Genomic DNA, 12,934 nt, shown 5'->3' with positions numbered 1-12,934 from the left:
CACATCACGGGCTCCGATAAAAACCGAACACAGCTGCTGTCATCGCTCCGTGCGCTCAGACAACTACAGGACCATGAAGGCATGGGGCCCGGAGGTGGTCTGAACCACAGACTTTATAACGAATATATATATCTGTATCTATAACTGTATAATTCATTATACAGTTTACTGTATGGTCTCAACGTTTGAACATTTCAGGAACTAGGCTGCGTTCACGTGCCGTTGGAAAAACTGTCTCGTAGATGCGTGTTAAAACGAATTAGAAAGGGTTGGCTACATGTTAGAGAATTAAAGTTATACCCCATAAGACTTTGATCTATTTCAATGTTTTTAAGCTCCTATGATAGATAGGAGAGAGTGAGGTGATAGAGTGAGGTAAAACAATGGTGATTTTTCCTATGACCCACTAATGAAAGCACTTCTACTTGCCTTTTTGTTGAGTGTTCATCTGAGTGTCTGTGGAGACATTCCCTCCCTAGATTTAAATAAGCCGTCATGTTAGTGACGCTGCTGACAGAGGTTGGTCTGTTGGCCCAGATCGTCACCATAGACTCTATAAAAAATGGACGTAGCCTCTCCGCCGGGCCATTCTCTCAGCTTGATCCAATCATATTTTCCTCTGGGAGCCGCCATCTTGTCGGACTCCTCCTCATTTTCTCTTACAAAAAAAAGGGCATTGATGTGACGTTGGGGGGGTACGTCCCTCAGGCCTTAAACAGGTTTAAGGATGCGGTGAAAATGGCCTGTTTAACATGGGGGTCAATGCAAAACTGCTCTATTGTGCAAACCACTCCTACTGGACACTCAGAGAACTGCAGTTTTTGGCACTTCCTCACTGGATCAACCAGGAAGTCACTGTGGTGGGGGCTTGATCGTTTCTAATGTTAGGCTGCGTTCACTTGTAATCGGAAATCGGGAACTCCTAACTTGAGTCAGGCTTGTAGTAAGGGCAGAAGTGAAATAGGAACATTATGCACAAGTGAGTGTGTGTGTGTGTGTGTGTGTGTGTGTGTGTGTGTGTGTGTGTGTGTGTGTGTGTGTGTGTGTGTGTGTGTGTGTGTGTGTGTGTGTGTGTGTGTGTGTGTGTGTGTGTGTATTTCAGAGGGTAACAGAAGTAGAGAGGTCAATGTGTTTCAATAAAGTTTACGAAAGAGCAAAAAAAATAGAAATGTAAAAATTGTCAACACACATAGTGACCGTGAACGTGACAAGATGGAGGCTCAGAAAGAACAGGCTCACCTGCAGTTACATCTTACTGCCACAGAGGCCGCTAGAAACAAGGTATCTCAAATCTTATGGAGAACAACTTTAAAGATGTTTTTTTTAAGATTTTAAATTCCTTACAAACAGGGACACGTATGACGACCATATATATCTAGGATTTATTAGAAATATGGGTGGGGGTACTGCCAAACCAAATAAAGCCCCTGCATTATCATCTGGGAAGTGGAAAGCATTTTCAAGTATGATCATGCCCATCACCCTTGCCATATGCAGCATTTTACTTAGAATCAGGGGAAATAAAGCTAACAACGTACTGTAAGTACCCTTTAAATGTCCTTGTACAGCCAATTTGGAAAATGCAGAGCTGTGCATCTTTCTACAAACATAGGAATCTCAGATACAGCTGAGGGGGGCATGCAATCCAAAAGGAAGAAGCCCATTGATGATTCATTGCAGCAAAACACATATACTTTGTGGCACTTTGGTGAAATATAAGTTAATAATAGATATAAAGGGTTTGATTGCATTTGATAATAGACTTGAATGGACTTTACGAGAGGATCTGGTACCAGTTGGTGGGTCTTTCAAAATACTTTTTTAATAAACTCCAGGTTCACTAACTATGTTGTTGGTGCTCTTCTCATGCTGCTGCAGAGGTTTGCTGTTATATGGAACGGTAGTAGTTAAAAAAAGATGTTTTAATGCCTTCACCGTACTGCCCCGAGCTAATCAGTTTTAGCCGCATCCGGCTGTTAGCGTCTCTCCAGGATTTCTCCGTTCATAGTTCATACATGAAAAAAACTGTCTCAATGGCTTTATTTAATGTATGTAAATGCCGAAAAAGACCATGGGATGATTTTGCGCTGTAATTACACTTCAAGTAAGCAGTTGTTGTCTGTTTAGGACAAATAAACAAGAAAGGTAAGCATAGTAAGGCAAAAAGATATTCACTTCTGTGTCCCCCCCAATCCTGACATCGTATCTGCACCCCTGTGTTAAAGTATTCTAAGGGCGCACTCACACTGTCCATCCGTACCGTGCCCCGTGCTTCAGGGTACTTGTGTCGCCCCCCCCCCCCCCCCCCCCCCCTCCCTTTAGGATAAGGGACACTTTACAAACTAGGTTAAGACCACACTCTATGATAAACATAGACCCAACAATTCCTCTGTAGAGTACGGTGGCAACGAAAATTTTCCCTTTAACAGACAGGAACGTGGGACAGACCCAGCTCTGTGGAGGACGGACATCTGTCTGCACCGGTTGGGGAGGAAGAAAAGGAGAGAGAAAGAGACTATCCCTTTCAATACATTTTAAGAATCATGAATTTTAATTCTCACAAAAGAATGAAGTGGAAATGTGTAATTCACTGTCAAACAGGTCACAGTATTTCGAGTGATAAGAGTACATATGGTGTGAGAGAATGATTTCTGTGGTGCTGTTTAGAGACTCAAATCTCTTTTATTTACTACAATATGCCATTCACTAAAAACCTGTTTAAAATTGAACGAGGGCCCCATAAAGTGCTGGAGTACTTCCCCTTCTATTTTACAGCAGAAATAATGAGGGGCCAAGAAGCACATGTAACGTCTTCAAGAGATACTTTAATCCCAAATGTCTTCCTCCCCGGAGACTGTTGATTCCTCAGGCCCTTTTGAAGCCACATCAGAGGAGAAGGTGGGGAGCTCCACTATTACAAGCAGGGATTCTGAAGACTTCGCAACACTGACACACAGTTTATCTATATCAAAGGCATTTTATATTTTACCCCCAAAACGTCATTCTGTACTTTATTCTTCAAGTATCTACTTGTAAAGGCTAAGCTACCAGCCACAATCAATGAGAAGTGATTATCATCAACATGTACGTAAATTATATCAGTGTTTTTATAGTGATGAATTGTGACTACATACCAAATGAGTGGTAGATTCAGAGCTGTAAGTCTTCAGTTGGGTCAGAGCTGACATTCCTATACCAGCTGTTTAACTCTCAGTCTCTCTATATCATATTGCACCTCCATAGCTCTGCTACCTGTCCCAGACATAGAGACCTGTAAATATTCAATGGCGTTTCGCAGAACAAGATCTCTCTCGCCACTGCTGTCACCATCTGTGAGAGAGGGAAAGAGTAGACGGATGGAAAAAGGGCAGATTTCACCCCTGCCACCTCTTTCACTGACACACAAGCTTTCTGACAAGCTGGTTGGATGGTTGCTGGTTGGGTAAACCAAAATATGGCCCCTCATTCATGAGTAATCAAAGCTTCAAAGTTTGAAAATGAAAAACAATCAGCAATCGATATCGTTTTATATCGACATTAGTCCTAGTGGTAAACAAACTCACAATGAATACCTTGTGTAGTCTTCTTATTGGCTTATGATGTTCAGCTAGCATAGAGCAACATACACAACCCATCAACTAACCTACTTCTGCACTGCTACCATCGACAAGTTCTACACATCGATCTAAAATGCCAACGGAAAGATAATGAACGCTAAATCATCTGTCTTTGTGCTTTTAGCTACTGAAACAGTTGGGACTAATAAAGTACTCTATCCATCTATCTATCTATCTATCTATATATGTATGTATATCCATCCATTCATTTATTCATCCATCCATCTATCAATCATCTATCTATCTATTCATCCATCCATCCATCCATCCACCCATCCATCTATCAATCATCTATCTATCTATTCATCCATCTATCCATCCCTTCATCTATACATATATATGTATATACATATACATGTATATATATATATATATATATATATATATATATATCACACCCTTACCATCTGATTGACGCTGTCATCTGAACTTCTGTATCTCAGCCATAAATGCTTACTTTGCTCCCCTGACGTAGACATTTCTAAGCATAAGCAACTCCTTGGATTTTCAACTCATTCAGAAGGCATATCTGCAAAAATATTTGAAAGATGGCAGTATTGTCAAGCTTAAGTGCCCCCTCTGGACTGGGATCAAATGTTTACTCCTGCGTCTTCCTTTGGCGTTTGCAGCTGTGTCTCAGTGTACACATCTATTGACAGAGAATCCTTACATTACAAAGTGTTACTGAAATATGTTTTGAGCAACACATCAGCATGGCACCACCAGGTAAATAGCTGGCATTGCCTCAATGGCACATTCCCGGGCCTCTCTGCTAATGCCCTGACTGTCCATCACCAGCCTGCTGCCACCGTTATTACTCAACACCATCTGTACAACAAGGTAACCGATCTCCCAGCTATTATCTAACATTGAACAATGAATGCCTGTACAACTGGAGTCTGGGCAATGGAGGGAGCAGCAGGGCAAAGGTCTCTCCCAGTGTTCCTGCTGCTCCATTGTTTGGATCAAACCTGCTGGATTGTGCTTTCCTCCAGTGTGGCTCATAGACTGTTTAGTTACTGTTCGGCAGTCAACGGCTAAACACAAGCAGGTAAGAGATATGACAGCTATGGGAAATCTATGTTATACATCGACAAGGACAATGGTATAACCCCTTTGAAGTGTTCATCTGGCTGTCTTTGGGTAACTAACTAAAGAAAAGCATCACATATATAAATAATCCCCAAGAGTGTCCTGCACTGCGGTCAGTCATTATACCTTTCCCTTTATGATCGACATTGTTCTATACATCACATGGAGTACTACATGTTAGCACTGAGTTGGGATAGTTTGGACATGATATTGATTATCCTTCCTCCAAATAGTTCAGAAAAGTAACTTCCTTCAACTATCCCCAAAGCAATTTCAGTCAAAAGCAACTGGACTTGGTTATTTGTCTAGGAAGACGTTTCACCTCTCATCCAAGAGGCTTCATCAGTTCATGTACGCAACTGACCAGGCTGGGACTGTTGACTGAAATTGCTTTGGGGAGAACGATGACCTGGACAAATGAGAACATTCACAGGCTTCCTTCAACTACTTATTGGAGGATGCAAAATTACAAAGCAATATTAATTAGCCATGGGATACAAATAAACTGCATATTACCACTTATATGTTTGAAGAAAGGTCCAATTTGAATTCCAATTTTATGCTGAAAGTGGTAGTCCAGTTATTTCGTTATTCACCTACATTAAAGTTGTATGTATGTTGTTTCTAGCGGCCTCTGTGGTGATAAGATGAAACTGCAGGTGATCCTGTTCTTTCAGAGCCTCCATCTTGTCACGTTCACGGCCACTACGTGTGTTGACTATCTTTATTTTTTATTTTTTTGCTCTTTTGTAAACCTTACTGAAACACATTCAGCTTTCTACTTCTAGTCCGTCTCCTATATGTTCCCCTCTTAAATCCACACACACACATATTCCTATTACACTTCAGCTCTTACTACAAGCCTGACTCAGAAGTTGGAATTTCAGATTTCCGATTACAAGTGAACGCAGTATAACTGTTAGTGACGATCTGAGCCCACAGACCAACCGCTGTCAGCAGAGTCACTAACATGGCTGCTTATTTCCATCTAGACTACGAATGTCTCCACAGACACAGATATTGGAATACTCAGCAAAGAGGCAACAAGTGCTTTATTGATGGGTCACATGATCAATCACCATTGTTTTAACGCACTCTTTGATAGATTTGAACTTAAAAGGTAATTAAATATATGTGAATCTTACAGAGTACAACTTTAAATTCTAGGACTCATAAGAGACAGATTAAAAAAAGAAAATAAAAAAGGTCCAAATCTTTGCACCAAAGCAGAATTTCCGTAATGTAACAAAATGGTGTCTTTTCTTGTACCATCCCTGCCTAGTAAACGCCAATGTCTTTCAACACAGTAATACAGGCTTTCTGTAACATTTGATAAAAAGTCTCAGGCCTAAACCTACATAACCCAGATACAGGGTCCAAAATTAGCACCCGGCACTCTCTAAATGTGAGTAAACATCTACATTGGCAAATGGTCGGCTGTAATAGGCCTACTTAACTACAAGCTCTCATCACTACAACACATTAGTTGACCATGTTTTATTAACAAATAAAATGGTGAGGAGAAAGCTGCTTTTTTTATGACAGCAACTGCAACACAATGAGCTGCATTGTTTTTTTAATGATATTGTATCTTGTAGCAGTTTCATGGCCGGATGGGAAATGTTTTAGCCGCTTCACTTTTATAGTTTAACAGCTGTTGGCCAAAAAGTTCATATTGAACCCAGCCCAGATGACATCATCATGGTTATTTTGACACACTATGTAAAGCTTACTCTAGAGCCACAGAAGATAATATACAACTGTATTTACAGTCTGAGTACAACTCCTTGTGACGGGTAAATTTAACTGCATGTGTGAAATCGCTGGAGCGCTACTTGTTTTATTCCTTGAGTCAGAGTTCCAATAATTCCAATCCTAGCTGTCTTCTGTCATTTAACACTCTTCGTATCTCTGTTTGAGAAGCACAATAACAAATACACTTTTACCCTTTTGAAAACCGCATTTTTTGTCAGTGACTAATTGCTTATTCAATGTTTATCTTAGCCAAACATGGTAGACTCACACCCAAAGACTAATCAGGACTTTCCTTGTTTGTTTCATGTCTTTGGTGGCTGCTGTATGTGTATATATATACATATCACTGCATTTGCATCAGACACAGTCCCAAGAAACGCAAAAAACAAAAGGATTTGCTAACCACTTTGTCCTCCTGTTGCAATTCCATGAGAGCAGGAATGCAGCAGAAAGAAAGGAAGAAGGAGGGAGACAGAGGGGGGAGGGGCAGGAAAGATAGGGGAAGAGAGATTGTGAGTGGCATTAGTAAGGTCCTGGTAGTACCGTCACATACTCCAACAGCAAAGGATTGGATGGCATCAAATAAAAACACTCAAGCTCATGATTCAAATTTAAGCGGACTAATACTAAAAGCTTTGGCTTAGTCTGTGGGGAGGATTTCACAGGGGTTAGTTAGGCACTGGAGTGCCACATTATACAAAAGCAGCCATAAGGTTCTTCTATGGGAAAAGAAGAGGGGGAACAGTTCCCTCCAGTGGTGACACAGAATAACTTACAGTAAACATGAATATGAAATCTACGGCAGGGAATCAACACATCAGAGTCAACAGAATTAGGAAAAAGGCATGCAGAGAGTCTCTGACTGGACTACATGTTGATAATCTGAAAAACATTAGTTGTCATTAGAGATGCTGTTGGCTCAATTCCCAGGTTATGATTTCACTGCAATGTTTCATAACCTTGGATTTCAAATAGTAGCGTAGGGACACATTTGCCTCAGGGTGGGACATCTGCATGTGTGTGTATGTCCTTATAAATAGAGAGTAGCATGCAAGCCAGTGTTACCTTATTTGACCGCAGAGACACTCGTCCTCCGCACCGAGCACAGAATTTCGTTTGGCAATATGAACAGAGGTGGCCACAGCCATCGGCAAACTTGGTTTTGTGGCATATCCCGCAGGTTGGGGCTTCACTCTTCAGGTCCTGAGTCTGCTTGGACTCGTCCCCCATCTTCTTAACCTGGTCCTTATACGATTCAAACTGCTGGTGCAACTTCCTGTAAGTGAATGGGAAGGGCAGAGGTTAGGGAAGATCGAGATATGGTTTGGTGACCTATAAAAAAAGTTGTGTTTGATTTATTTATTGAATGCTTATTTGTATTGGTAGAAGTATACAGGAAGAGCCAATGCTACATACTACAGTGTTTATAGGCTATGCTAATTTGCAGTGCATGTCCCTTTTAAATAAACATTTGATCAGAATAATATTAACCTAAGGACACAGTATATAACCTTATTTTATCCGAAAAGTGTTTGACTTTAAATGATTTTGTGAAACAAAGACAAAACACACTCATTAGGGCCAGACCCATATGGGATTTTGGAGACTGAAACCGATTTTACCTACCGATTACCTATATTTTTGGCTGAAATGAAAAAATACCCTTTCTATGTGGCTTGTGTGCTGATTTTTCACCAATATGACTCTGCTAATGTACTCAGAAGGCTGCTTTTACAAAATAAATAACTTGATTTAAGAATATTTATCACCATCATTCATTATTATACATACAATGTATTATGTTGTCAACCAATTCTAGAAATGAGCACTGAAAATAAACAATACATTGATAAATAGGTAGTGCTGTATATGATCCAAATCAATCAATTGTTGACCATTTGAACAAAGAATAAAAACAAATAATATTAATAGCTAAAAATACATCATGTTCAGTGTCAGTCAATTGCTGACTATTAAAATAAAGCTTGAAATAAAAATAGAATAAGTAGCTATATAACACCATTTCTAAATCAATCCAAGCATCTTCTGCATAAAATCTTCTGTAAAAAAAGGTTTCCATATCAGAAAAAAAATATACGCTATCAGATTTGCTTTGCAAGTTATCAATAATTCCACTTCCTCAGGCTCCCCTGTGTTTGATGAATCATTTGCACCTGTGTTTCTATATTGGTACAGTCTTCAGCCCACCATACATTAAGCATTTGTCAGTGCACTGTATATTGTGTTACTGATTGTGTCCTATAGTTGGCCTCTGACTGATACATTACACCTCATCTTATACAGTAGATGCTTAACTCCTAACAAGTCCGGAGAGGCTACTGAAAAAACCTGCATGGACTCTTCACATGCATTTTGTATGACACATGTCAATTGAGCGTCTCCTTGGAAACTAAACACTGGGCTGACTTCATAATATGGCGATTAGAATTGGTTTGGCCCCACATATCTCCTGCAACATTCATTAGCACTTGTGAATTATTGAGCAACGCTATCCTTTTACCACATACAGCTCTGAGTTTGAGATAAACGTGCTTCCTTTACCCACAACCAGACCTTTCAAGTCCAAATGTAAGGGCCGCACACCACCCCAAGACCATCTGTGTGTGTGTGTGTGTGTGTGTGTGTGCACAGTGTGAGCGAGATATGCCATCTAAACATTAGAGTGCCATTGACATGCCCCCTGTTGTACCCACTGAAGGATTAAAGGGCTAATTGTGTCACAGCCTTTGTGTGTTTACCAAGCAGAGATTAGTATGTAGCCTTGTTTTACAGATCCCACCGAATCTCATTTACTGACAGAGGGCCTGATAACAGAGTGATGAAGATACAAGAGGTAAAGCCACTGTCTCCGAGGATCAAGGAAATAAGACTACAAACAATCATGTTTTATTCTCACTTAATCTCCCCTTACACTCAAACATTTACAGAGACATGAGCTCAATCCAGGGCCACTGCATGGACTAAGGGCCACTGCTCTATTGACAGACAAGGTCACAGAAGAGCTGTTAAAGATAAACAATGATTACCTATATCTTGCTCTGCATCAGGTCTCGTCTTCTGACGTTCATTCACCTCTGTAGGGGGCTTAAAGTGTAATTCCAGCGTAAAATCATCCCAGGGTCTTTTTCAGCACTTGCATACATCAAATAAGCCATTGAGACAGTTTTTTTCATGTAGGAACTATTAACGGAGAAATCCAGTAGAATAGCTAACAGCCGGACGTGGCTAACAGTGATTTGCTCGGGGCAGCACGGTACAGGCATTAAAACGTCTTTTTTAACCAGTAACACTGTTCCAAATAACAGCAAACCTCTGCAGTAGCATAAGAAGCTCCTTTCTTTTGGATTGACTTTGGTAATCGACTGTAATTGACTTTACTATGAGAGGAGCTGGTACAGGGGCCAGTAGGTATTTCTTTCAAAACACTCTTTAATAAACTCTGGGTTGTCTAACTAAGTTGTAGGTGCTTTGTTTTCTGTATAAGGACTCTTCTCGTGCTGCTGCAGAGGTTTACTGTTATTTTGAGCAGTATTAGTGGTTAAAAAAGACGCTTTAACGCCTTCGACGTACTGCCCCGAGCTAATCTGTGTTAGCCATGTCCGGCTGTTAGCGACTCTCCCAGATTTCTCCGTTAATAGTTACGGGGGGAAAAAACTGTCTTGATTTGATGTATGTAAGTGCTGAAAAAGACCATGGGAGGATTTTGCACCTGAGTTACACTTTAATAAGTTATGAAAAATATCTTTAAAAAGACATTTTGTAGGGGAGAGTTTTACAATTTTGACGCATTCTCAGCTGCACACTAAGACAAATATCAAGGAGCTAGAATTAGCAGTGTGTGTTTGTGTGTGTGTGTGTGTGTGTGTGTGTGTGTGTGTGTGCGTGTGCGTGTGCGTGTGCGTGTGCGTGTGCGTGTGCGTGTGCGTGTGCGTGTGCGTGCGCGTGCGCGTGCGTGTGCGTGTGCGTGTGCGTGTGTATGTGTGTATCATGACGAAGAGAACAAAGACTAAACGTGGAGTAAGAGTAGATGTAAGTGGCAGCAGGCAGCTGGTACACAGTGCCCATTCCAGAGGGTTTGCTTATTCGGTCAAACACGGTCAAATGTAGGTGACACTGCTGACGAGTAATCATACGCTGCTCATTGTCCCATCCCATGCTAGTGTATCGGAGCTCTTTTACCTCTGGGCCGCACCAGAGCAGCTACACACAGCCGGTAACCTGAGTCTCTCTCTTGGACATGTGACAGACCCAACAGAGAAGGTGAACTACAAGCTCTCTGCTCGCTCCTAGATACTACTGCCACAAACTGTCTGAGCTCAATTTAAACTCCTCTATCAACCTTAATACACCATGTTGGCATTGAAAGCATATACACAACGGTGTATTAACAGGCTTATATGTGTGTCTATTAATAGCACCCATTTAAAGGGAAATTAGCACCTTCCTCCAATCGCTAAGACAACATGAACTGATGTCATTCAGTCTGTGTTTCTGTCTTGCAGTCACATCATATATATCGTCATTTTCTAGCTCTTGACATTAAGCTAACGTGACCTTTCAAGCCACTCGGTTGGCAGTGAAAGAACTTCACAACAAGCTCACAAACCCACAGCCTAGTTATGGCTAACAAGCTAGCCAGCAACTTTCTATGGGGTCATCCCATAGACCCTTTTTTTTAAAAAAAGGGTCCTATGTTCCCCGGTCTGTTATTTTTTCCACAGTCAGTGCCGAATTCTGAAATAGCCTATGTAGACCCTTACACTACCCCATAACCCTGACCCTGACCATAACCTCTAACCCTAACAAAATGCTGAATTAAATATGTGAAGGCAGAGGCTTATGCGACCAGGGAACACAGGACCCGGGGAACATAGGAACGCTTCCATTTCTATTTAACCTACACATCTAGCAGACACAGTCGAGGAAAAGCTGCCTTACTGCCCAAGGTAGCTGCTAGTTTTGTGTAGTTGCCGTTTGGTGCCAAGTAACTGACGTAACGTTAGCATGCTGCAGGCTTATCAGACATATTTTGGTTTAAACCAGCTTTCTGCTGCTACTGCTGCTGCTGAAAATGATGTTGAAGTTTTGACAATGAACCATATAAAGCAGTAAAACATTACCTTTGCCAAAAGCTAAAACAGTCTAAACGTGCATAGTGTTGCAGAGTTGAATGCAAATTTTCCGCGGGATTGTATATAAGATCAGCCCTTTTTGCATCAGCACTACACATAGTCCTACAAAATAATAATAATTATTAAATTGTTATTAAATTTGCTATGCATTTCTTTTTTTGAGTAATTTAAAACAACAGTACTTGAAGCTGCTCTCATGTCCTCTAGGGCTGTGACCTCTTAAAAACGTTTTAAGAAGGAAAAGCACAGGTGTAATTAATAACATTAATTTGCTTATGGTTAAATTACACTTAGATGTGCAAGCCCTTGTATATATATAATGAGTATAACTATTTACACCTGCCCTATTCTTACAGTTGTATAATGACCATCAAAATGTCTGCTGTGGAAAAGACTGTCCAAAACAGCAGTGCATAATAGTGCATACATTTTACATAGAATGCTCAATGATGCACAATGTCGCAAATATAAAGTGGTACAGATACAGCTCTATTCATCAAAATATTCTCTATTCAGGAAAAACTTCAAAACTGTACGACGAGGCTGACTGAGCTACAGCTTCAAGCTTCACTCCAGCAGTAAAACTAATACTGCATTGTACTTGTATATAAAAGAGAAATAATTGTATTTGAAGGCATTACATGGAGTTTCTCCTGTAAACTCCACCACATTGTTAGCAAACCACAAAATACAAACCAGATTTCACTCTTTTAATGTCAGTTGTCAGCATGTGCCAATGACTGCTACAGTTGAAAGACAGCTCTTAGATCTGAGTTTTCCTGGGCTACAGCTATTAAGCTTAAAATGGATCATCGTCAATTCACCATTTTTTGCATTATATAAACACCCCAGACACATTAGACGGGTTAATCCTTACAAACCACTCTTTTACGGAGTACAGGTAGCAACCAGCCCCAAGTTAATGTGGTCCACAGTGTTTTTAATTCTCTATTTTACCTGGGATTGACATCCACGTGGTCTTCCAGTGGTTAATAAGTCCATTATTTATAGATTAGATTGGATGACAACAAATACAACACCGAGTGCAGAGAGGAACTAAATATGTAGATAAATCTCATGGAACAACCTTAACGTAAGTGTTTTTAACTTCCTAACTCTAACCATATTGAATAAGTTAAATCTGATACGTTTGGCGAGTGTGAGTCTAGTAGAGGATACAGGTTGTTATAGCTCCAAATTACTCTTTCTCCATGTTCAAATGAAACCTGTTCATAGCATAGTGACTTCAAATGTAGCCTAATTAACTCTACAAATCATTAATTCTACCAACGATTAAACCCCATTTTAACATTAACC

General features: G+C 40.4%; 1 protein-coding gene across 5 annotated transcripts in view; it reads right to left on the bottom strand.

Moving 5' to 3' along the window:
* The window catches only part of rims2a (regulating synaptic membrane exocytosis 2a), a gene marked incomplete at both ends in the record, with an annotated part of 185,209 nt that overhangs the window by 142,883 nt on the left and 29,392 nt on the right, over positions 1-12,934 (bottom strand). For all 5 annotated transcript variants that reach the window (XM_083918612.1, XM_083918610.1, XM_083918613.1 and 2 more), the window contains one exon: positions 7,530-7,740. In XM_083918612.1, the coding sequence (XP_083774738.1) occupies positions 7,530-7,740 (211 nt within the window). The remainder of the gene's footprint in view (positions 1-7,529; positions 7,741-12,934) is intronic.

The sequence above is a fragment of the Echiichthys vipera genome, assembly GCF_963691815.1.
Source record: "Echiichthys vipera genome assembly, chromosome: 8".
Taxonomy (NCBI): domain Eukaryota; kingdom Metazoa; phylum Chordata; class Actinopteri; order Perciformes; family Trachinidae; genus Echiichthys; species Echiichthys vipera.
Note: the sequence above shows the minus strand (reverse complement) of the source record. Positions and strands in the feature narration are given on the sequence as shown.